The 26,782-nt window shown below is 29.4% G+C and overlaps 2 protein-coding genes across 3 annotated transcripts; one reads left to right on the top strand and one right to left on the bottom strand.

The window, feature by feature from the left end:
- The first annotated feature begins 6,572 nt into the window (after positions 1–6,572).
- LOC105113738 (cyclin-dependent kinase inhibitor 1-like) lies at positions 6,573–8,146 on the top strand. 2 transcript variants are annotated; one of them, XM_011010033.1, is made up of 4 exons: positions 6,573–7,132; positions 7,254–7,303; positions 7,474–7,674; positions 7,836–8,146. In XM_011010033.1, exons 1-4 carry the CDS (start codon positions 6,767–6,769, stop codon positions 7,903–7,905), a joined length of 687 nt encoding a protein of 228 aa, XP_011008335.1. In that variant the 5' UTR covers positions 6,573–6,766; the 3' UTR covers positions 7,906–8,146. The 2 variants fall into 2 exon arrangements, with proteins under 2 accessions (XP_011008335.1, XP_011008334.1); XM_011010032.1 differs by having other exon boundaries at positions 6,593–7,132; positions 7,248–7,303.
- Positions 8,147–11,117: 2,971 nt separating this feature from the next.
- LOC105113737 (uncharacterized membrane protein At3g27390) lies at positions 11,118–15,650 on the bottom strand. Its single transcript, XM_011010031.1, has 9 exons — positions 15,401–15,650; positions 15,117–15,225; positions 14,741–14,942; positions 14,499–14,632; positions 13,858–14,146; positions 13,673–13,779; positions 13,386–13,551; positions 12,083–12,531; positions 11,118–11,454 (listed from the first exon to the last, which is right to left on the bottom strand). Exons 1-9 carry the CDS (start codon positions 15,489–15,491, stop codon positions 11,301–11,303), a joined length of 1,701 nt encoding a protein of 566 aa, XP_011008333.1. The 5' UTR covers positions 15,492–15,650; the 3' UTR covers positions 11,118–11,300.
- Positions 15,651–26,782: the final 11,132 nt, after the last annotated feature.

Below are 26,782 nucleotides of genomic sequence, written 5' to 3'. Positions count from 1 at the left end.
CTTGCTTTTTTATTTTTTAATCCTTTTGATTTAGAACAAGTCATAATGTTAGGCACCCTTTAATTTGAATAAAAAATCCAGCATTCATATATGCTTCATGTTAAGGGTTAATTATTGGTAGATCCCTCCTTGATCAAACAAATAGTATATCTTTCCCTTCTTTTTTTTTTCTAAAAAAAAAGTTAATCTCTCTCTCCCAGCTCTTACCTATCAATGATAGCTTTATTAACCCTTTATTTCCATAATTGTACTCTATGTAACTTTAGGTTCCCTACTTTCATAATTGTAGTTTGAATTCTTTTGTTTACATTGAACGGAAAGCATAGTTATTCCTATGTTTAGCCAAATAAAGAGGGAACAAGAACTAAAGAGGGAATAGCAGTTTCAACCAGGCTTTCAAAAACTACTACCTAATTCATGGAGACCTCGCACTCTTATGATCGGGCAGTAAGTATCCCTTAACAGTGAAAATGATGGGACATTATAACATTTGCAAGCTATCATATTAGCTAAACAAAAAAAATAATAGATCTAGAAAATCTTCTGTCTTACATCCAACACTAATGATTTAAATATTAGTTGATTATTTGCAGTATGTGATTCATAATTGATTAAATTGAGTTCTTGATATAGTCATTGCCCTCTTTATCTCCCAAGCATTTTTTTTTTAATGCCAAAAAAAAAAAGAGTCTAGACTTTAAGTTTGCCTCTTTTTCTTCCACGTCAAGCCTTTGTAATGAAAAATAAATCACCTCTTTATATCTTTTTTTCCCATAACTAGACATAATTTCTTTCTTTTATTCTGAAAAAAAGGGAACTTTTTTTTTGTTGATTTTTGAATTTTTTTAATTATATTAATGGATAAACTTAGACTATTTTAAGAATACAAAGAGAAAATTAGTCAAGATATGTTGAATTGGAATATAACAAACACAACACAATTTTTATGTTGGCTTTTAGGCATGTCTTAGCAAAATTTGATCCAGTTTAGGTTTTTGGTGGAATCAAGGTGGATAACTTGAATTTGAATGAATAGAAAAGTTTTTTTCTTGTATATATTTTCATATTCATTAAATTCAATAGTAACAAACTTTTATCTAATGCTTTCAAATAGTTTTTATTGGAAACCATTTAAATGTTTACTCTCCCTTCTATACATCCTACATCATTTATGATTTAATTTTCTCTAATTCTAGCTTTAAGTGAATTACTTCTATGAAAATATTTTAGAGATGTTTGTTTTTTTTTAATTGAGCTCTAATTATAGAATGTACCTATATAAAAAATAATATAAGCATACTTTTATGTTGTAATCTCTACCACTATTATTGTATATTGTCCTACACACACACACACATATATAAAAAAGGATAGCTAACCAATAAGCCTCCTAATTATTTTTAATTTGGTATTAGAGCCTTTTACAATTAGAATTTTTTTTTACCTTTTCCTATGGACTCTATTACTGCCGCTACCCTCTCCCCCTATCACACTAGCAGTGCAACCTAGCCTGCTAATTAATCAGAAGTTGTTGCTAATGGTTCTTTCTCATACCAGCAGCAGTCTTCACTTACAGAGCAACATCATGGTTCCTTCTCTCATGTTTATGTCATCCCTCTTCACATAATAGGAACATCAACTCCTTCTATCATTGTGTTGTCCAACACTCAATAAGTGATTTCATTGAAACTTACAAACATCAATTATTACTATCAGTGAATGCAGATAAGGTCATATCTTATTGATCAAGATATTTTATATTTTATCGATGGCTCAATGTCGTGTCCTCCCTCTCATGTTTCTGATAGTTCTGATGGTTCTTCTTCGACAATCAACCCCTTCTTTCTTCATTTGAAGCAACAGGATCAGCTTATTTTAAGTGTGTTACTCCCCTCTCTCTCTCTCTTCATAGATGGATTACACCTTGTGGTAGAATATTAAACTTCTTCTTATGTTTGGCGTACTCTTCATAAAGCATTCGCTTCTCAACATTATTGTTTAGAGTGATAAATATAAAAGGCCTTGAGGTTCTAAACATTAATGAGGGGGTGTGAATCACGATACATTGTCAAAAATATATTTTATAGAGGTAATATTTGATGGAGTGTTTTGAATTTAGGGTGTTGGTGTATAAATGTAAGATTTCATATCGGCGGATTAGGAGTTAATTGCTAGCCTTATTAATAATGTTGGTCGCTAACCTGTTATACGTGTTTTATGGTGTTAAACTCAGTGATGGGCTCACGTCATCAGAAACAAAACCGTGAGGGCGGAAGGCCCAAAGCGAACAACATATAGTAGGTTGGGCTAAGCTATTATATTTGGTATCAAAGCCGACCTCACTGACTATTCGATAGTGTCGATTGGGTCGTCAGGATCCTTAAATGGGTGAATTGTAAAATTTCACATCAACAGGTGAGGAGGTAGTTGTTGGCCTTATTAGTAGTGTTGGTCGCTAACCTGCTGTACGCATTTTGAGGCGTTAGGCTCAGTGATAGGCTCGCGTTATCAGGAACAAAACTATGAGGGTGGAAGACCCAAAAAGAATAATATACAGCAGGTTGGGTTGGGCTATTACAATAAAGGTATTGCTTTTTTCCCTTTAGGAATTTGGCATTTACAATATTGTGCTTATTTTTCAATCGCAACCCACTTAACATCACAAAAGCTATAAAATATAGATATACAATCTATCTATCTATTTATAATTCAACATTTTAGATTTGAGTAAATCCTGCGTCATAAAGGTACCAAGAATGCTTACAAGATTATTACATATCAACTAACTATAATGTATATCATTACACCTATGCAACTTTTTTTAAATACAACTCAATCATAATATAAAATATTAACTTAAAGTGTTGACTTATAGAGTAGTCTATTATTTATTTATTTATCCCTATTTTTTTTTAGAAAGTAATTTTTTCTCTAGAAAATGGTTTCTATAGAAAGTACATTCCTAGAAAGTATATTATTTTTTTATGTTTGGTAGTATTATGAAAATAAATTTAATAACATTTTCTAGAAATTGACTATTCTATGAAAAATGAGCTAAAAAATAACTTATTTATGTTGTATTTTTTTTCAAGTATATTAAAAGAATGAGACCAAAACTTACATATGAAAAGGTTGAATGAAATTCAAAAAATAAATAAATTCTATAAATTATTTAATAAAATAAATAACAATCAAACAATGGGATCAAATATGATAAATAAAAAAATCAATTAAAAACATAATAAGATAAAAAAAAAAAGAATGAGGGCTAAAGTTGATATAGAAATCAAATTTTAATGGAAAAAATTGAAAAACAAAATAATAAAAAAATCAAAATAAAATGTATAGCAATCAAAAGATTGAGAACCAAATTTAATATATTCAACAAATAACATGATATTTTGATTTTTTCACAACTTTTAGAAAGTATATTCCATTCAAAATAAAAGAAAAATATTTTTATAAAAAGCAAGCCAAATTTTTCTTTAGAATAAAAGGTATTTTTCATTTACCAACTTTCCTAATTATTAATATATTGTTCTAGAATTAAGGCAACAATAACATCTAAAAGAAGGTGAACTAGGTTTTTCACTAATACTAATAAATAATGCAATTTAATTCAATTAAACTCAATAAACACAATAATTAACAATACAATTAAAGTACTTAAAATAAATAAATAAAGGAGATAAATTACAAACTCAATTTTAACATAGTTCAACAAACTTACACCAAATCAGTCTTGAGTATTGTATTCTTTCACTAATTCAAATTCAAGATTACAATTGTCACATGATAAATCAATGCCAAGCTTTTTACATCACTTAAAGATATTCCTCCTTCAAGATTTTTCTCGCACTTGAAAATATGTCAATTTTTGGATTTTTCTTGGTGAAACATCTCACTAATACCAAGAGTTTTAACTTAACTCTTAAAGTTTTACAAAAGTGATTTTGATATCATAATAATTAACACTCTCATTGTACTGGATAATACAATTCAATGTTTTAATATCTTTATATCTTACAAATTAATACTTAAAAGATTTAAAAGTATTTAAGTATAGTGAGTATGGAATTAAATACTTTTGTACTAGAATATGAAAATTTTGATAACACCAATTAGAGAATAATTAAGGATTGATAATTTTGATGTGTCTTTGTTTTTTCACTTAAAATAACTTGTATATTATATAGGTTCAGATTTTCTTATTGATTTTACAATTAGAGAAGTTACTTATATGTTACTAGTAAAAAAATATTTGTTTATAGCCATTACAATTACACTAACAACTAAAATAGTTGATCGATTCAGATTGTAACGTTAATTAATTGACTAGTTCCTGTAGAATCCTTTGGTATTCATCACGAATGAACAAACAATCAACTAGTTCATTTAGTATTACTAAATGATCAACTAATTTATATAGAATTTTATATTTATCAGTTTTAATATAAATAAATTCTTAGAATTGTTTTTTCAATCTTTTTAAATATATACAAAGTGAAGTGTATGTATTTATTTTTATTTGTGCTATTAAACAAAATATAAAGATTTACATTTAACACTAAAAATGAATACTTAAACTAAGTATTCATTTTTTTTTCCCTTGGACTTCTAACATTCATGTTGATGTGTTCTTTGTTTAAAACATGTTTAGGTGTTTAATTTTTATGTTATTATTATTATTAAAATATATAAAAATAAAAATATATAATTTAAAAATTAATATAATAAACATGAAAAAAAGTTTTAAAAGTGATCACCTAATTCTGGTACCTAAATCTCATGTTAGGTTGTGTGGTAAGATTCACATCACGAAACATGAATTGAATTTACTTTTAGCATATAAAAAACTAACACAAAGTACAAATACTTACTGCATGGATCGGCTAAATAAATGGTAGGTTAGTACAAAAAAATTGATGGAAGGGGTCCATGATGTGTACTATTTCGAACCGTTCAAATAATTGAGCCCCGGGTGTGATGGTAAAACATCCTTGACAAGTACACCTATAAATATGTATTATTAACGTCCAAGATGTCTCTATTTTCTTCATCAATTCCTCCACTTACCCCCAACCCTTAAGCCTTTATGGCACTAATTAAATGTCCATGCGTGTGCCAGTCTCCGATTAGGCCTCTCTGCATCATATTGCGCTCATTATATGACGGTCTCGAGGGTGGCTGGCTGGCTGGCTCTGAAAATTGCCAAGTCTAAAACAAGAAAATGGTCGGAATTGGAGTGGAATTTTTTATTTTTTTATTAATATATTTATTTGGTTTAGTTGTACTCATCTCAATTTTCTTGTTCTCTTTATATATATATATATAAAGTGAACAAGAAAATTGAAGGATAAAATTAAAATTAAAATTAAATAAAAACTCTATATTAAATGTTCACTTGATTTATAATTAAATCGTCAAACCAAAAATTAATTTTCATGGTAACGGCATGATGTTGCTTGTAAAAAGCTAGTAATTTAAACGTGGAACATGTTCAAACGAGCTATTTTGTCTGCAATGATTTAACACTGTGGTTCGATGATGGGAAAATAGGAAAAAGAAGGAAAAGAGAGGGAGAAAAGGAAACAAGTCCTCGTCTACTTTGTTTTTATTAGTGCCAGGGGAAAACACACTAATTAGGTTAATCTTGGAGAACTTGAAAAACAGTTAGTGTGTTATTTTCCAGTTTTTAGATTATTAGAAAATGAGAAAACATGCGTTTTCATGAAAACACCTTTTTTTTCAAACTAATAAATGTGTTTTCTTTGGTTTTTACTTGTTTCTCGTTACATTTTCAACTAATAAAAGTGTTTTTACAACTTTTTATATTTTTTAATTTTATTCATTGGTTTTTTTTTTTGTTTTTTTTATTATATACTTAGATAAAAATAAAATTTAAAAAGTCCTCATGACAACACTCTATCAGTGCATTATTCTTATATCTCTTAACATATTATTGTCAAAATCATTAAAATATTATTTTTTAATAAAACTTGCTTTTATGATTTTGGTGAGCTTTTTTTAAAAAATAATAAATATTCTTGAAAGAAAATGCTAACAAGATAAGTGGTTTTAATTAAAAAAAATTCCCTTTAATCCTTATTTCAAATTATTTTCTAACTTTTTTAATAGTTATCTTCATTGTTTTATTTTATTTTTTTTAAATAGCTTCTAATCTTATCTTGATTCTCACTAGATAGGCATCTTTGTTGTAATAGTTTATGTTCTTCTTTTTTTTTACATTTAAATCTTGATTTTCTAAAAGATAAAATGATTTTTTTTATTTGTTTTATATGCAAAATTTAACTCATAATATTTTTAATCATGTATCTTTTTAAAAAAATTAAATCATAACTAAAACTATTTTTTTTTTAATATTATTTTTTCTAACCTCAATTGCAAAAATTATGAAAGTGCCACGCACGCTAAAAGATGCCACACCATCCGCACGCTTCCCTTCTTGCTATTCATTGACGCCATTTCTTTCTATTTCAACCGTACGAACTCCACTTCTTTTTTAACCTCAATCATTACTCTCCTTCCCTAACCTGCACTCCCCCACGTGCCTCTCCTTAATTCGCCTATAATTCGGCTCATTCTCCCAACGGCCTATCCATCCCCATAACGGCGCCGTCAATTTCCCCGTTACAAATCCCCCCGTCAGTGTGAACTGACTCTGGACCACCACCACTCTCCATCCCTTAAATATCACTTTCTCAATCCTCTCCGTCAAGAATCAGCATACAAAACTCAATTACAAATGGTAAGACACTCTAGAGATATTGAAGACGTTGCAATGGTGAAAGCCGCCGCCGCCGCCGCCGCTCAAGTTGGGGTGAAAACCAGAACTCGAGCTACAAAGAAAAGATCAAGACATATCAAGATCTCTATTAAAGTTAAAAGCAATGTTACCAGTAGTCGTCAAGAACGCGTAATAATTAGGTCTGACAATTCAGTTTCATATCCACTGGATGTTAGTTCCGCTCAGCGGATGGTGACTGAAGAGAGATGTTCAAGCCCTAGCTTACATGATGATCTTGATGATAATCATTCATTAATGTCGTCTACTTCTTGTTTTTCTAGCAATGGATCATGCGATGAGATAATTAAGTTCACAGATCTGGAGGTCAGAATTGCATCAATTCTCAGTTCTTGAGTTCTTGAATTCTTGAATTGATTATCAGTGTGTCCACTTTAATTTCTTCGAATTTAATTTAATTATTTTTTTAATTTTTTTGCAGGAAGAGAGAGTTGAAGTAGAAACGTCAATGTATTATAGTAGTAGTCGTAGGGAAAGGTTTGTTTGGGATATTTATTTTTGTTTTTAATGCCATTTAATTCTCGAAATTCAAAAAAATTTAAATTGGTTCCGTTTGAAACTCCTCCTCTCTAAGTTGAGTTGGTGTAGTATTTATATACGTAAAGTCTCTTGATTTAATCTTTCTTCTTTTATATATGTATATACAGAGAGAAAACACCGACTTCAAGCGCTCTCCGGGAAGAATCAATGTCAGAAAACATGGATTCAACGGCAACCCCAGCGCCATTGAAGAAGCCTAATTCCCATCGAAGATCAACGGCCGCGGCGGTGATAAGGATAACAGATGAAGAGGTTGAGAAATTCTTCTGCGAAATTGAGAAAACAGTTCCACAGCGCTTCAAAGACAAGTAAGGATTACGGATATGAACTGAATTCTAAGATTCAACTCATGCATATTGTGCATGCACTGCGTCTGCACACTGAGATTTATTTGCTCCAAGAAAACTCGGTAAATTACGGTGACCAGAAAAACTAAATGGGATTAATTGTTTTTGGTGTTCCATGGCAGGTATAACTTTGATTTTGACAAAGACGAGGCGTTGGAAGGACGCTATGAGTGGGTTAGATTAAATCCATGAAGAAGAAAGAAATTAACAATGGCGTGTGCTTAATCAAGCCATGTTTATTTTTATTTAGAACTCCATGATTTTTATTTCTCTATCCTTGTTGTTTTGTGTACAGCTTCTTCTTTCTTGTTCTCTCTGTTATATTTATGGTTTAGTTAGAATTCAGAAGCTGAGTTTGATCATCTGTTTCTTCGTGTGCTGTACGGTGGTAGTGATAACAAGGAGAAGCTTCTTTCCTGTTTTTCTTCCTTCATTCCTTGCTCTGCAGCAAAAAGATTAAAAGAAAAAAAAAAGTAAAAAGAAAAAAGATCCACTTGGGGAAGTTAACAGTGGAATTGTTGTTTTCGATTCTTACATTCTGGGGCAACTGCCCTTAATTTTCGTGTCCGTTTTACTGTAAGTCTGATGCTCTCTCCTCTTTTGGATTTTCTACCCGTCATCAAAGAAACAGAGAGAGAAGGGGGGATTCTCTTGTTTGTCGTCATTCATTTAATTCAATTCTGATTTTGTTCCTTCGGATATTTCGAAAAAAATTTAGAGTTACCGTGGGTTTATATAGTTAATAATTTTAAAATTTATAAAATTAATTAAAATATATATAAACTAGTCTGAATATTAATATTAATAAAAAAAATAATGAAAGATGAGGGCTCTAGGTGTGGTAATTTGGTGGGTGGGTTTTGGGTTGGAAGGTGGCAAGTGCACGCACCATGCCTGCCGTCCAAGTTACAAACACGTGGTTGAGAATGGAAAGTTTTTCTTATCCTTGATTGCTATTTTTTTATATATATATATATATATATATATAATTTCTATTTTCTTTGTTTACTTTTTCAATATTCCAAAGTTCTTTCATTTTTTTTCCACATGTGTTTGGGTTTTTTCTTCCGAGATTTTCTGTCTTGGGCGTGTGGGTGGGTTAAGAAAAATAGGGGAAAATATGGGAGTTTTGAAAAAAGAAAAGAATAATGCGAATGTTAAGAAAATCCATAAATTAATTAATGTTGCACCGCCAACAAAAGTAAGGGTAACTTTATCTTATCCAACAGAGCATGATCGGTGTCCTTAAATAATATTATTATATGAGACCTGTTATTGAATAGCACTATGGCCTAAATCCAGCGCCTCTATTTTATTTTATTTTAATCTTCGAACCATCTTTTAGCTCGTCAAGGAAGCATAAACGAGTCGAGCTTGAGCTCAGTTAAGCTTTTAGCTCGTCAAGGGTCATGAGCCGACTAAATTAGACTTGTAAATTAGGCTTCGCGAGTGAGGAATTGAGATCTAATGGAAAATTAATTTTAGGTATTTTCTTAATACTTGTCATTTGGACTGTTCTTTAACTCATATTGTCTAACATCAGAGGAAAGTGGTTTTTAAGGATTTGTTGTGTTTGTTTTGTAGAAAAACATTATGCATATTTTTTCCAAGGAAAAATAAACATTGAAAAATATTTTCAATCTAATTATTAATCACAATATATTACTTAAATCATCATTTAATCACGCAATTAACAATCATCATGACTCCATCATTATTATATATTGTTATAAAAACTGAATGATAATTTTTGTTTATATATATATATATATATATATATATATATAAAATAGTGATAAACCCTCACATTCTTTTTTTAACGTTATTTTTTTTGTTCGCCCACCAATATTCTAGTCTCTACCCTATTTGTCTTCTGTCTTCGAGCCCATGCATAAAAAAAAAAAAATACAAATACAGAGGAATGTCTAAACCACGTCATTCTTTGATGCCATAAGCGATATGGTAATGTCGATTCATGAAGTATCTTTGACATAGGAATGCATCCGCATTGGCAGGTCAAAGGACAGCACAATATCCTAGACATAGCAGAGGAGGCATATAATCTTATTCACAAAAACTAGTACAAAATATCATTATCCGAAGAACAAAAAAAAGAAGAAGAAGCAGAGGTCCCAATTATATTGATTTTAATCTTTTTAAAAGGACAAGAATTCCCTCCTCTGCCTGGCTAGTTACCTGATTGTATATATGGTAAGATTCCTGATCTTACCATACACAGCAAAAGCATTGAGGGCAATCGCCTTAGCACCACAATCACACGAATGTTTATATGCTGCTGGTAATATGGAGGACTCCACTGAACTCTAACTCTTACGTTCAAAGAGGCGGAAAAAAAATACTATCTTTTGTGGAAAAGGGCACATGGTATAATAATACTAAGGGAATGCAGATGCTGGCAGCTGGCCATTTCTCTTGGATCTGGTGCCTCCAACAGACACCCCCATTTGCTGCTTTGGGGTTCCCACTTTCCCCGTTAGAATTGAGACTGGGTTTCGATGGGGGGGGGAAAAACCAACAAAAAATAAGAAAAAGAAAAGGTAGCCAAAGCCATTTGATGGGATTTCCATAAAAGAACGTTCAACTTTGATACTTTTTATGTGTTTGTGTTTGAATCGGTTTTTTATTAATTTTTTTAAAAAAATAATTAAATCTTTTTATTATTTTTAAATCATTTCAATGTTATTGATATAAAAAATATATTTTAAAAATTAAAAAAATATTATTTTAATATATTTTTTACCCAAAAAAATACTATAAAAAAACAACTTTAATTTAATTTAACCAGCCTTGTCTTTCAACTTTAGCCCTGTAGCCCCAATCCCAAGATTTTGCACAAGCAGTAGTTTTTTAAATTAACTTGCTAAAGAACTATTGGGCCATTATTTTCTTTAATTAATTTGAGAATTTTTCACTCTCAAGGTAGTAATGTTAGGAGTAGCAAGTAATCTATCGTGTTTTGTTAGCAACACGTTTCCAAGTAAGATCCAAACAGATTTGTAATTCATCTTGCTCAAGATGCAGTATTATTCAAAATAAAGATTCCATGCTCTTGTTGGCATTTGTGTTCCATAAATGCTGACCATTAAGAATAACTTGATTATCGTTCAAGAAAAGAAATAAAAAAGAAAAAAAAGAAATAATCTAATGAAGATTATGACATTAGATCATGACCTTAATTTCGAACCTATTTTTGAAGTTTTCCTTTTCTTTTTTTCGCAATATCAAGCATTACTCTTTGTGTACTCGGGCGTTTGAGAAGCAAGATCTATACCATGATGGGTGAAAAGAATAGCTGAGGGTATCAGAATATCAGTGGCTGATTCTCAGGGATATTCCTTGCATGAACTGGGTTGGTTCTTCAAACTTGACATATAAGACAATGCGTGGAGCGGATGGCAACGAGGGCCCTTGGCTTCAAATTTAATGGAGGCTTTCAAAATCCATCAAGAGTGATGTTTTGAGAATATTATACAGCGATGTAAAGAGTACCTATTAAAAAACCCATTGCAATTCACAAAACAATGGGTTTTTGTTCAACCCAAGAAGGGACAGAGTCGAGCTTTGGCCTATACATTTTCAATGCTAGCTACTGATCGCACGGAACTGGATCTCATAACACCCTCCTTCTCCGTATAATATGCTATCAAAGCCTTCACAACCTGGCGAAATCTCCGTCTGTAAGTGGGAAATTTCGATATACCTCTAATCATTCCTATCATCCTGCCAATGTATTCGTTATCAGTAGACAAATGGAATACTTAAGGTGACAAGTTTTTTACACAAAATATCAGAAGAGAAAGGAAGAAAACTTGTCATTTCAAGTTAATGATAGCGTATAGTTAATGTCTGTCCCGGGATAGAAGAAACAAATACATGTTTAGCAAGACATTATAAATCTAAATCTATTTCTAGAATATTTTTTTGAAAAAGAAGAAGTAAACATGTCTCCTTTGCACTAACTATCTCTGTTATAATCTCGAGACGGTAACAAAACACAACCTAACCAATCTCTTATATTGTTGTTCTGTCAAAATCACTAATCCAAATGTTTATGATGCAGTTAAAGGGCCTTGGTGAAGAAGCAATGTAAAATTGGGATTCTGCTAACATGCATTTCAAAAGAGTCTATTGTTATCTTCAAAAAAATAATTAGAGCTTGATAAAGAAAGAAATGTAAAAATGATGCGATGTCCCTTCAATTGCTGAGAATGAATAGGAGAGTTTGACGTTTTATCTATAATGTGAATGTTCCCGACCTCTCACCCTGATTTTTAGGTTTTCTCGGTTATTGAAAGCAATGTATTCCTTCTTTAATAACTTGGAAAAAGGAATGCAGAAACTGACATACCTTCTGGTGATGCCCTGTATTTGAGCAGCTCGCAGAGCCTCTTGAGGCACCAAACTGCCATTATCCCAAGTTTCCATGCGTTGTGTATCATTTCCATAAAGAACTACTCTCTGCAAGAACCTTTCTTCACCTTCTTCCAATTTAATGACCCTTATTTGCTCTTTTAGGACCATCAGCGGCTGAAAGAACCAGTCGAACAATTTGTCATTTGGTCTATTATGATTTGTTATTTCAGTACCATCAGAAAGCAGAAAACCATCTGAACCAGCTTTAATGGAATTCAGGAGGGATTGCAAAAATGAATAACAAGGCAAGCCAACACTTATAATGGATGCTTCATTGCCGCCCCTGGCCTTCAAATAGTTACTGAGGTCAGCCGGTGTTATTGCACCAGAATCCAAAAGATCCCTGCCCCTCATTTCGCATGATCTCATCATTACTTCCCATACCTGCAGGCATTTAGAGCCAAACATCATAAACCTGTACGTGCATCTAATTATCTAAAGAGAACATGTGGTGAGTTTGATTACTTGGCAGCAGAAAACACCTTAGAAAAACACCTTACTAACTTCGCCTCATCAGTATTATTTTAGGGAATAAACTACTATTTATACCCTATGGTTTTAGAAAAATGATCGGTTGCTCCTGATGGTTTAAGAACCCCAACATTGAATTCCTATATTCTTTTATTTGATTGTAACTTACAGCAATTCAATTATGCTTTTCCTAAAAAAATTCATGCTTTCTAGTTAAATTCTTCAATCTCACATGCTACAAACAAAACAGTGCTAATCCATCCATTTACATCAACCAACATAACCATAAACCAATCAGTAAAAGAGTCGTCAAGATATAGCAGGCCACCAAATTGCATGTACTGAATCTTCACTACTCTTTAAACCAAGTAGCCTATCTTCCCATATTTCCAAACATCTAGGAAATCTGTTCCTATTTAAATCCTTTGGTGCACCACTCCACTTGTTAATTTGCACATGGGGAAAACCATAATCTAGCTGCTGAGCAGCCTCAAGTCCAGACTGCCTTGGAGTTAAAATCAAAGTGCCTATGATATAAACGACAGCTCCACATACAGCAGCTACTACATCCAATTGTGAATTCACCATTGCATAAGCACAAGGAAAATGACTACATCTGATTGTGAATTCACCATCGCATAAGCACAAGGAAAATGACGACTTCAAAAATGAAGGGCAGGATATTTCTGCTGATTAAACTCTCATTTAATTGCTCGCATAACAATTTCAAGCAAAGGGCAGCGACAGCTGCATCAGAAAAAGAATACCTGAACCATTTTCACTTCTTGTACTGTCTCCCTAACTGATTTTGAATGTGCAAAGCTTGGCACAAGCATCGCAGGAGCCTCTACATGAACAGAACTAAATTTGGCAAGGCTTCCTCCGACAGAAAGCTCAGATGAGTGAGAGGTCCCTTTCTTTTGATATTTGGGCCTGGATGCAGGAAACGTGATTTTGAAAGTTAAAATATAACATAACAAAATAACAAAGTTGTAGAAGTATTGGTTTAAGCTGGAAATCCACAAATTTGAGAATGATAAGGAAAAAGGATTACTTTGGAAGGAAAGTTCCCTCTCTGAGATAAAGTCTGTCATTTGTATACTCGTCGAACTCTGCAACCATTGCAATCACATAAGCCACAGCTCGCCAGAAAGATCTTTCCTGCATCCATCAGAATGATAAAGGTAAGCTTGTTATTGATGGATGACAAACTACAAATACATTGAACTATGAACCAACCTGATATAATATAACAGATGCATACAATCCAATGAAAATGCTTGAGAAAATGGTCACTAAGATGCTCCCAACAACAACTAGTGGCCACAAAAGGATTGTCAAGCCCGCAATAGGAATGCAAGCTGTTTCGAGAAATGGGCCCTCTCGGCTAATTAGATCATGCAGCAGTCGATACCAGCCCTTGAACAGCATGTATGGACTCTTAATTATAGCAATTGCAGCAAAGATAGGAACATCCACTATTAGCCCCACCAGCCCAGCAATGATACATCCAGGCACATGAATTAACCTACAAGACAGTGTTATAAGAGTGATGACTTGGTAAAAATTAATGAACTCAACAATAGCAAAGAAGATTCCAATCTCATTCTCTATGTTAATTCCGGTTCTAACTAGCAAATAGAGCAGACTTCATTTATACATAGTACAATAACTATTCAACTCAAATGATAGAATGATCAATTATCTTTATTTGAGAACCATGAAAAGAAAATCTTGAAATTGAATTGCTATGTTCATTATGTACAAGTCCAGACAACCCAGTAAATCAAAACGAAAGCAGTACAGAATACATCGTTGAGCAGAACTCAGAAAAGCAACATAGTTATGATAGATATCACCATTAAAACCAATATTATTACCTAAGAGTTCGAATTTCATTTGAAGCAGAGGATTCTCGCAACTCCTTCAAATAGAGGGGGTAAGAATGGCAGCAAATATCTGCAAAATCGGTAACTACAGTACAGCTGCCTTTAATAATTCCCCAAGTTCCATCCTAAATGTTTATAAAATTTAGTTAACACAAACTGACACTTTAAATATCAAGCAATGGGGACTAAAACAAGACATGAAGATGGCATTAATGCGATAACTAACAACTTACCACAACACAATGGTATAATGTCTTGAACTCATCATCATCATCATGCCTAAAGGCCTCAAAACTCGCAATCCAGGGAGCAAAGAACCCATACCCCAGTCCCACAAGAACTGTCCCAGCTATGCTTAAACCCAACCATATAACAAATAAAGCAGGCAAAGCAAGCAAGAGGGCCACTTTAAGAGGTATGTCAAACCTATCTGTCCTTCAGATACCAAATATTGCCAAAATCAACATAAATCTTAAGGGAAAAGAGAAGTTAAAAAAAAAAGAAACTTGTAACCAAATAAACAGAATCCAATATTCTACGACGTAAAAAACACTACAAAGGAGCAATATATTTGAAATTTCTTAAAATGGGAGATTCTGAGTAAGTTACTTCACAAGGGTGTAGAATGTCCAGGAAATATGTGGAGGAAACATTCCCAGAATTACTGCAACATTCCCTAATATTAGTACAGAAGCAGCAATAGGCCCCACCAACAGCCCTGATTCAATACAAATCCCAAAAACCCATCATCAAATTTACATGTAAACTTTAAAATAAACATTCAAAACTAGAACTTCCATGTAATCAAGCACACCAAAACCGAACCTTTTCTCCCCTAAAGAGAACCTAAATCCAGTGTTACAAGATAAAAAAACAAAACAAACTTGTGGTACCTTTAAGAGCTCCCAGGAAGAAAGCTGAGCAGAAGGCAAAAATCACATAGAGAAACCTTAACCAACCACGGAGATTGTTTGACTTTCCCATACCCGAATACCATGGAAACAGGAAACCAAACCGATAGGAAATGGTTGTAACCCAAAAAGGAATTGCAAAGTTTGTTATAAGCCCAGGAAAAAAATATTCTCAGTACAAGCCAATTATAGTAGTTAAACGAGAAAAAGGCACAACCTTTAAAACCAGACCACAAGACTCCTGTGTTGAGAAATTATAAAAAGAGAGAAAGACAAGGTTTCTTGCCAGAAAAGACAAAAGAAAGAGATCAACACACAAAAACGCCCCCAAAAAAAGTCAAAGACATCGTCAAATGCGAAACAGAAAACGAGAAAGCTGTAGCAGTTTTTCTGGTTTTTTCGTCCAGGGTGATGAGGCATGCAATGACGTCAACGCCATGAAGGCATACTAGCTATTAACACCTGCTCCACCTTGGTTTTTTGGTGCTTTGAAAATCATCTGGGGAATGATCAGGCACCCGGCTGGGAGTGACGCAGTTTTGCTAAAATTCAAAATTATAAAAAAATATATAATTTATTTTTTTATGTTTTTTACTATATATAAATAAATTTTAAAAAATTAAAAAAATATATTTTAATATAAAATTCTTTAAAAAATATCTATAACCGCACACTATTAAGGTATTAGAATAGGCAGATACACGTGTTATTTCCCCTTCAAATTCGAGTACAAACTACAAACCAAAAACAAGTACATGGCACTTGAAAAGAAAGAGAACTTCGTGGGATTTGAACTGGTCATATCTTGCCACGTTATCTTGCAAACTCTATCTTGTATGGTTGTCAGCGTGCTTCTGTAATTTATGTGTGTTTAATTTTATATTAAATTAATATTTTTTATAGTTTTTATATGTTAACGTTAAAAAAAATTATAAAAAATTATTTTAATATATTTTTAAATAAAAAATATTTTAAAACAGCACATTGATTATAATACCAAACATATGAAATTAACTATATGAAAAGCGTTTTTTATAAATAAAATATATTTTGTATCAACACAGTGTCATCAACAATTTTAAAGCTAATTTTTATTTAATTATATAATAATTAAAATAATTTAAAAAAAAAACATGGAGATTTTAAATTTAATTAGAGAAAATTTATTTCTTAAATTGAAATCCGTATTTCTTATTTAGTTTTTTTTTTGTGAACAATATTTTTTTATTAACAATATTGTTTTTATAATTAAAATAAATATTTTTTAGAATATGAATAATATAAATACAACACATGTTAATGAAGCAATTTTAAGTTTTGTTATTTATTAGTCTAGAATGCAGAAGAAAATTTATTTATCAATTGATATCTAAAATTGTTGCATACTTTAAAAAAAAATTATGCAAAATTTAATGTGAAGAAATTAAAATTGATATTTAAAATTGTTACATATTTAAAGAAAACAGGTTTGAGAGTCTTTATTTGATATCCACGAAATCAAGACTAGAATAATTTAAACTCAAGAGTTATTTTCAAACTAGAGAGACTAATGTTGGAGGATTTTTAGAAAAAGTTAATACTTTTAGTTATTTTTATTTTTATTTAGTTTTAAAAAAAAAATTTGATAATATTTTTATTCTTTCTATTTAATTTAGGAATTTTTTTTTTCTATTATTTAGTTTAGGTCTAGGATTGGTATAAAAAGAATTGTTTAATTTATATTTCAAGAGACTACTTGAAAATAAAATATTCAATAATAAATTTTTAAATTAGAGTTTTTATAAAATGACTCTATTTAGAAGAATTATGTATTATTTATGTTTATTGTCTTTCTCATGTTATTTCTATCTGTGTTAATTTTCTAAAACAAACACATTAATAGTAAGATTAACCTTTTTTTAATGGTTGAATTGTGATAATCTAAATTCCCTCTCTCCTCTTTATTTTACATCAATTTTCTTTCTCATCTCTAATAACGTATAAGTAAAAAAGTGATGAAAGTGAATTTAGGACTAAATGTAAAAGCATAAAATTCTAGGGATCAAATTAAAAGAAATAAAAATTATAGGGGCTAAAGTGAACTTTAGTAACAGTAATTTCCATTGTGCATGTGAGTGTAGGGGTACAATGAAAGACCCTTTTTTCTAGAATTTAGTATAATTTCTTGGAAAATAGATTTTTTTAAATAGTTTATATATATATATATATATATATGATTGTAATATGAAAAATAAATATTTTTTAAGTTATTAATTTTTTTAAATAGTAATACTATTATCAAACATTTTCTTTCTAATGTTTGACAAAAGTTAAAAAAAAAAAAAATTTCTATAGTAGAGTTAACGTGATCAAATATTAACGAATATTATAATATATCATCTTGGTGTACGATAATGTATTTTTTAGCAATATTATATAATAAAGATATTATATGCAATAATATATTGAATTGATGTAATTTCAATATATTACATATTTATATATCTTAATATATAATTTTCTACATATAATATATTATTAATTTATTTTTCAATATGATTGTACATTTGTATACTTTAAAGTATATATTTATAAAATAATAATGAATTGGTGTTCCATTTTCTTTTTTGATTTTGAATCCTTCAATATGAAAAGTTTTTTTTTCCTTTTGTAAATTATAAAAATATTTATTTCTCTCTAAGACTTAATTTTTTTATTTAACTAGAAAACGAATTCTAAATATGGTAAAGTATAAAAACATTTAAAAAGATATTTTCTGAAAAACAAATGGTCCTTTAATTAAGATTATGTTGTTATCATTGTGATCGATTGGTAATGGAGGATGTGAGATAATCTGGCTATCATGGTGGTGGGATGATTTGGCCATGTGGCGATGATGGTCGAGGGATGATTTAGCTTGGATGGTCATGTCCTACAACCAAATGACCAGTGTATTTTCCAAGTACACCATTCTAATAATCATGTCAGTAATTTTTTAATAAATAATTAAAGAACATTAAAATAAAATTAGCAATTAGTGAGCCTGTTTAATAGTGACTTGCAATATACTTTATCCGTGTTTCATTGAGTTTTGTTTTTTTTTTTAAATTATAAAAAAGCTTTTTAAACATGTTTTTATAGTGAAAAAAATTATAATAAAAAACTTTATATATACATGCAATTAAATAAATTAAAAATTATATTTGTTAATAAATAGAAAACAAAACCACAAGCAATAACTAAAAAAAAAATTAAAAAAAAATTGAGTAACATTTGTAAATTAAAATATTTAATATCATAAGATGGAGTGTTTACCTAGTTGTATTTGCTAAATTTATTTATTAAATTAATTTTTTAATTAAAAAATAATAAAAATAGATACAAACATTAAATTAATTGATTAAATAAAATAAAATTAGAAAAAAAATACTTGCAAGGCTGCATATATTAGAGATATTATCAAAAAATAAAACAAAATTATTTTAGAACATAAAATTTATCTATACAAAAGATTAAAAAATTATAGATGAATTAGAAAAATCTCTTCAAAAATTAAATATATAACCAAAAAAACTGAAATTTGAAAAAGGCTTACTAAAATAAATAAAAAGAGAAGGAGTATTCATCTAAATATAAATAAAAAATTGAAAAAATATAAAAAGAAGCATTAATTAAAAAAATTACAAAAAAAACAAGGCTAGGCATTGCTAAGCTTGGCATGCTAGGCAATCCTGCTTTAAGATTTTTTTACGCAAAAACTTGTTTTTCAACAAATATTGACTCAAAACATTTAAATACATCTTAGAAACTATAACAAATCTATCCATTACCTTAAAAAATTCAAAACCCGTCGCAAAAACTAAAATATACCTGAGGTCAGATTTGTTTTATCATGAATTTTAAAGATAAATAAACATTCAATATGAACTCCTCTTATCAAATGAAACCATTTAACACAACTATTAACCGTTTTAGTAACTTAAATCAATGTCAACTATATTTTTCTCTCTCTGTTGTCAAAATTTAGTAACCTCTCTCTCTCTTGTCTCTTAATTAGGGACCTCTAAATAATAAAAATAAAATTTTTTATATCAAAATTAAATTGAAAAAAATATTGAGATATCAAAATTATATAATATATATTATTTTTAAAGTTTGAGGACAAAAATATATCTTTCTTGAAACTTCTGGCAAGACATTCATTTTTGGTGTATTTTTCTTTCTAGTCTCTCTTTTTTCAATTTCACTCTAGACTAAGAATTTAAAAGCAATTAGTCTTCAATTAAAAAGAAATCACACAAAATAAAATTTTAAGAACAAAATGATTATAAAAAATACATATTGTTTTTGTTTGTGAGTGAACAGTGATAATTCTTAGAGTAATTAGCCTATGCAATTTTGTAACTAGCCTATGCAATTTAGTTTTTAGGTAATACTTCTTGGATATTTTCTATGAGTTCTTGCTTGGAGTTGAAGTGGCTCTTTTTAAAATATCTATAAGGTATTTTATAATTTTATGGTGAATTTACATTATACAATACAACTAACAAAATATTTTTTTTTATTGTTTATTAATATGTATTTTTTTAAAATCATTGTGGATGACATGGTTTAAAAAGGGTGTCATTCTATTTTAATTTCAACCTTGCTAGTTATGTTGGTCATGTTTTGTGTTGAGATTTTTTTTAAGTATATTCTTATAAATTCAAATAAAATTTTAAATTTCAATTAGAGGTCAATTAAATAAAATATGATTTAAATGTATAGTATAAAAACAATTAAAAAAAAAAAAATCAAATTGAAAATAAAAAACCAAGTGAAGCCTTTTTCAATGTTGCAAGAAAATTTCATTTTCATCTAAAACAATCTGAATTTTATGTTTAGGTTCCAAACTAATGTGATCCATTTATGCATTTTGATCCCTTTGGTCTTATGCTTTCACGTATAGGATCTAAACTTAATTTTTTTTTTAATGTTTTAGTCCCTGAGTTTTGAGAAAGAAGAGATAAATTAATCAAAAAAAAAAGTGAAGGAGAAAAAAGAAGGTTAGTTGATTACATTTTAACTATAAAAAAATAAAATTGATGTTTGTATTAGTATGTTCATCTTGCTAAGAAAAATATCAATGAGGTGTTTTAGAATTTTAGCTTGTTAGAAAAAAATAGATTAGGACTTGAAATTTTTTTTCTTCAATTTAATTTTGGGTTTTGAAACAATTAAAAGGTGTTCTAAGATTAAATGGATTTAATAAAGTTCTTAGGATTTTTTTTAAATATTTATAGGTAAAAAATAGTTGAAAATAGACCCAAAACTAAAATTTAAACTTGTAAATGCACATTATTTGTCAATATAGATAACATGTTATCTATTTCTAGAGCAAATTATGTGTTGTTTACCGCTTAAACAATAAAAAATTATTGTCCACTTAGTTTTTTATTACACAGCAAGTTTAGTGCTTGGACTCTTTTTATATTGTCCTTTAGCTTTTTATTAGAATTGTTTTCTTTTATTAAAATTCACTATAAGTAAAGTAATTAGAATTATATTTAAAATATTATTCAATTTATTCATTGTTTTAAAATAAGATTATAGGTTTTTGTGATAACATTAGAAATCATTTCATTATTTATTATATACGAACTAATGTATAAAAATTCTAATGTGTTCATAAATATTCAATGAAAATAAAATTTTTATTTTGATATTTTTTATTATAATTTTTTACATAGATTTCTCTTATTAGTTATTCTATTTTTTTTCAATTGTATTGAGACATGATTTTTAATATAAATTATTAAAACCCTTTTTACAAATCATGATAAACGTTTCATTTAAAAACAATGCTTCCAATTAAAAAACATGTTTTTGTTAAAATAAAAAAGAAATGCAAGAATAAAATGGATTTTTGATTGAAAGGATATATTTTTTCTAATTATTTTAAATTATTAAAAAAAATAAAAAAATATATTTTAATCGCCTTTTTTTTTTCTTCTTATTCAAAGAACAAAGAACATGCTGCTAATAAATAAATAAGAAAACATGTTTTAGTCAAATAAAAAAAGTGCGTGAATAAGAAAAGAATAGTTTATGTAACAGAAGTTTTTTTTTCTTCAGAATTTAAATTTTTGCCTTGCATACAAATATCTTTTTTAATTATGAAACAACTAAATAAAAATAAATTTTGAATATTGTCCAATAAAGCGTTGTTAAATAACTAGCTTTTCCCATAACAATTTTCAATTGGTATTTGATTAGATAGGTGCAATGATCAACTCAATAGTTTTCTAATTAGACTTCATGTTGGAAAGCTTCACTACAAGCATGTTTTGTTTGATTAATAGCCTATCATAGTACAGAAAAAATATAAAAGTATTTGGTAGAAGAAATATAAATAAAAAATAAATATATTTTTTTTAAAAAATTGTATATATTAAAAAAAACAGAAATATGTCCATGCTTTCATCACTTATATTCCAAAACAATAACAAAACACTATCTATAAGAGCTTCCATGGTGACTATATACGTTAAACAACGATATTATTCCTTAACGGGGGACTTTGTGATACTTAAATCAATACTTTATTCAATAAATTTGCCATTCGTTTGGTGAGACAGGTGACAATTTGTAAGTTAATGTCTGGGTAACGTGATTGGAATTGTGACTTTTGTTTTTAATTTTTTTTTTATATTTTTTGATATATTGATATCAAAAATTATTTTTTAAAAATAAAAAAAATATTATTTTTATATATTTTTAAACAAAAAATATTTTAAATCACAACAATTATTTTATTTCTAAACAGCATAAAAAACAAAATTCACACGTACAATCCACTCACTAAGTTGAATTTTTATCTCTTATTAGCCCCCTTCATCTTCCTTTCCTTATGAACGATGCGTAGATATCGTGGAGTAATTGTATATTGCAAGCTAGGTGACCACTGCAATCATTCTCGAGCCACTCGGCCTCTTTTTATCTTCTTATTAAGATCATATAACGTCTCAACTTTCATTAATTAAAGCAATATAGGGGGCATCTAAGCCAAGGCAATGTCTTTTGACAGATTATGGAAATAAGTATCTTCATCTAGTTTGTCAAGCCTTTTGATAATAAAATAATATGTAATCCCCACCTAACTGATAACGTAACAAAATAAAAAAATAGTAGTGAAATTGTCATTCATGGTCAACGTAAAAAAAGAGAACAAAACAAAACCTAACCCATTAAATAAAAACCCAACCCATAAGGCCAGTCCAAGAAGACCTAATGTCGCCGGGTGATTGAATCACCTGAGGCTGCTGAAGCCACCACTCTTGTCAGGGAAAAAAAGAGAGTAAAAACCGACCATATAAGTTTGATCACATGGTGATGCTTGTTGGGGCGTCCAGAATGACAACAGGTTTCTCTCCTGAAAGTTTTATTAAAGAAAAAGGATTTGCTTATTCTCATGAAATTATAATTGTAAAGATCAAGAGTTATCGTATAGTGTTATAGTGTTATGATTATTAAAATTTTTATCACATGAGAGAATTTAAGTAAAGAATTAATTGTGTAAGAAAAAGATATATTTTTTCCAGTATATTCTATCTAAAATAAACTAAATTGTTATTTGACTATTTTTTAAGTTTTTGTATATTGATTTTATCTAAGATTTAAGATAAATTTCTTATCATGAGGAAGTTTTTATTTTATTAAGTTAAATCATAATTGTTCTAAGCTTCAAAATTTAATATCGTATTTATTTCCTAAATATAACTAATTTTTAACATTTCAAATAGGATAATTGTTATGGTTTTTTTTTTGTATTCTGATCAAACCCTAATAAATAATCATAAATTAGTTACGATATCTATTTCATATTTTTAAAACATTATAAAAATATAATTTTATCTTTTTTGAAAATATACATGAAAAACTTGTACGAATTGGTCGTATACACGAAATTATTTTTTAAATTTTTTATTTATTTTTTATTGTTTTTTGAAGTTTTAGAGGAAACCAAATATTTTTAATACTAGATCTGTATCTTACAATGTAAGTCTACAACCTGATATTATATAAAATTATTGAAAAACCATGTGAGAGACCATAAATATTTTTCAAATACTTTTTGAAAAATTTGAAGTTTTTTTATTAATATTTTTTTTATTATTAAATATATTGGGCAGGACCTAGGCTAGCCATTTGGGCTGGGCTGAAATGGATCAAACCCAACTCAATTGAATTGTGATGACTGGCGATCCAAAAGCCTTCTCTTCTACTTTTTTTTTTTGCTAGGCTGGGCTGAAACAAGTCCAGCCCATGGCCTATATGGTCATCAGCTTCACCCAGCAACCATGTAATTATTTTAGTCACTACATGCAAAAGGAATTCTGCATGCAACATCCATAAAGGGGGAGGAGGAAAGAAAAAAAAGAATAAAGAAATAGACTACCTAGTGTAAAAGAAAGGAGCTACTAGTGGTGTTCCTAGTGGCTGACATGGTTGAGTAGTTGTTGGAGTTACTCATAATGTTGTTACTGAGATTTATTGCATGGATAGAGAGGATGAAATTAGCGGTGGTGGTAGCTATTATTGTTGCTAGAAGGAAGATGAGTTGGTGGAGAAGTTTAGGTAATTATTGGTCATGGCGTGGGAGAGGCTGGAGCGACTGAGAACACAATGGAGTGGAGAGAGGGAACAACAATAATGGCAGGGGCAAAACTGGAAGAGGCTGGCTTTTTCCTAACTTTGACATTTGATTTCTTCTCTTTTAATGCATGGAATCCACTTCTATTTATAAGGGATGGAAGATAGATATTTTGTCTTTATCAAGGATCAATCTTGGCTCTTCATTCAGCTTAGAAGGATCTCAACCGTTGACTCAAAGTGGCCATCTTGAATTGTTATATTTTAGCAGTTAAAAGTTATCTGAGTTGGCCTCTTTGTGCTAATACTATAACTATTGTGGTGTTAATCAACCAGAAGGAACTATATCGAGGCATGATCAAATGTTAGGCCATCATGGTGATGTATGCTTTATCAAGTATAGTGAAAAGATGAAGTATTAAATGCCTCTAAAAAGTAGCCATCCAAGCAGTTTTTAAAGGAATTGTCAAAGTGGCTATCATGAATTGTCAAATTTTAGCAGTTAAAAGTTATCTGAGTTGGCCTTTTTGGACAGACACTATAGCCATTATGGTGTCAATCAACCATAAGGAACCATACTGAGGCATGATCAAATTTCAAGTTATCATGGTGGTGTATGTTTTGTCAAGTATGATGAAAAGATAAAACATTAAATGTTCCTAAAAAGTAGCCATCTTAGCAGCTTTTTCAGGAAAAAAAGAAAGAAATGATGACAATTCATCTAATTTGGTTTTTTTATATATTATTTTGTCAAAATGACACCATTTTTTGTCAAAGCACATCATTTCATATAAATTGAATTGTGTTGTTTTGGCTTTTATGGTTTTAATTTAGGAATTTAGCCAAAGTTCAATTTAGCCCTTCAGCTTTCGATTTCTTTCACTTAGAACCTTAATAAACCATAAACTTTTGATTTAATATAATTTTACCCCTATCGAATTTTAACATCAACACTGAATTTTAGCATCATTTTTATTTAGATCCTCGGTTTTATATTTATGCAAATTAACTTTCAATTCACCATTAAACTTTTAATTTTTTTTAATTTACCCATGTTTTTAGCCAATTATGTCCCTAGACTTAGCATCTCTTTTAAAAAAGTCCTTGGCTAAGTATTTCTTTAATTTAAACCCTAATTGACTCTAAACTTTTATTTTCTTGCAATTTTACCCTTAGTTTGAACCAATTGACATTGTGAAAATTAAGTTTGATCCTATAAAATTCTAATATTCTAAATTAAGCTCAATTCTCAAATTTAATTTTCACAAATTTAGTCTCAAATAAAATTAATTCAACCTATTTAAAGTATAATTAAGTCTTTACACCTAATTAAATCTTTTAATTGGATCCAAATCAATTCTTTAATAAAATTAAATTTTAAATTGATTCATGATTAAATCAAATTGGACTACTAAAAATCTAATTATATAATTGGGCTTAATTTTTATGCAGATTTATCCAATAATGAATTGATTTGACCTTGAATAAATATTGTCTTTCTAGTTTTAGGTACAATTGGGTATAATTATGCTCTCAATTCCATCTAAAATTGCATCTTAATTTTTCTGTATGTTTGGAATCCTCTTTAACTTGCTTGTTCTCAAATACCAATCTTCTTGCTATTATTATTATTTATTATTATTATTATTATTTTAAAAGGAAAAAGGGTAAAAGTTTTGTGAATAACCCAAAAATGAGTTATGACACTATTGAAGGATAACTCTTTTAAAAACTTGGTTTGCCAAGGGATGACCTTTAATATGTCTTTTAAGATTAACAAATTGAAAGCTCTTTTATAACCAAGACGAGCCTAAATTTAACATTTTAATTTCGATCAACTTAGATTTTGTTTATGTAAATAGTTGAAATAAAGTTTCAATCATATATAAAAACATTAATTTAATTTATGGCTAATTATTTATTTGCTTTCTCTTAGTGAAATATATTGATTAGTACTTAAAAGTGTATTTTTATCAAGGTTTTATATCATCATTTTGTACTTGAAGTATCAATAACTATTCAACTAAAGCATGTTTTATAATAATAAGTCAGATACCATAAGATAACTTTAATTTATGGTAAATATTCATCCTAAATGCAGGCTTATCACATAAATAAAAGGATTGATTGAAGAGTTGTAGTATTGAAATTGAAAGTACAAAGAGAGGGCCAAACTTAGAAAACAGATGCTGGTGCAATCCAAATTGAAACACATTTCAGTAAATTAGGTCATATATGGAGCTGTAGATCTCAGATTTAGGTCTACTTTATATGGTATATGGATGGAAAGGTAAGACATAGGCCTACAACTTTCATATGGAGGCTTGGTTTTAAAAAGGCCGTTTTAAAGTATAAATTGTAGCAATAACAAAGAAGTCTAAATCTGTCCTACAGTCTAGATACTGTTCAGTGTTCAGCCCATATCTTAAGTTCTAGAAGTCCAAATGACCTCAATTTTTTTCTAGAAAGTTGAGATAATTTTCAAGAACTTTCATATGTTAGTCTAGTTCAAATTCTGATGTTATGAATGATATTTTGGGCATACAAGAAGATAAGAATGGTCACCAAGTTAAGAGTTGGCCACTCACTCAACAATTAGTCATCAAATCAATAGTTCCCAATTTTGGCCTATAAAAGGAGGCATTTGCCATGCATTTAGGCATCTTGGTTTCCAGATCAAGATCATGCTCTTGCTTTCTCTCTTTGTATTTTTGTAATACTTAAGTTTTGCTTTCATTAATATCTTGTTTATGC

The sequence above is a fragment of the Populus euphratica genome, unplaced genomic scaffold (assembly GCF_000495115.2).
Source record: "Populus euphratica unplaced genomic scaffold, PopEup_1.0 scaffold453.1, whole genome shotgun sequence".
In the NCBI taxonomy this organism is placed as follows: domain Eukaryota; kingdom Viridiplantae; phylum Streptophyta; class Magnoliopsida; order Malpighiales; family Salicaceae; genus Populus; species Populus euphratica.
The sequence above is the reverse complement of the archived record's forward strand: the minus strand, read 5'-3'. Positions and strand labels throughout refer to the sequence as shown.

Excerpts from the sequence above, each read along its gene's own strand:
- LOC105113738 (XM_011010032.1), top strand. The coding sequence starts at position 6,767 with ATGGTAAGACACTCTAGAGATATTGAAGACGTTGCAATGGTGAAAGCC. Across the intron at positions 7,133-7,247 it reads TTAAGTTCACAGATCTGGAG|GAAGAGAGAGTTGAAGTAGA; the intron begins GTCAGAATTGCA and ends ATTTTTTTGCAG. Across the intron at positions 7,675-7,835 it reads CCACAGCGCTTCAAAGACAA|GTATAACTTTGATTTTGACA; the intron begins GTAAGGATTACG and ends GTTCCATGGCAG.
- LOC105113737 (XM_011010031.1), bottom strand. The coding sequence starts at position 15,491 with ATGGGAAAGTCAAACAATCTCCGTGGTTGGTTAAGGTTTCTCTATGTG. Across the intron at positions 14,147-14,498 it reads AATGAAATTCGAACTCTTAG|GTTAATTCATGTGCCTGGAT; the intron begins GTAATAATATTG and ends ACTGTCTTGTAG. Across the intron at positions 11,455-12,082 it reads ATACAGGGCATCACCAGAAG|GATGATAGGAATGATTAGAG; the intron begins GTATGTCAGTTT and ends ATACATTGGCAG.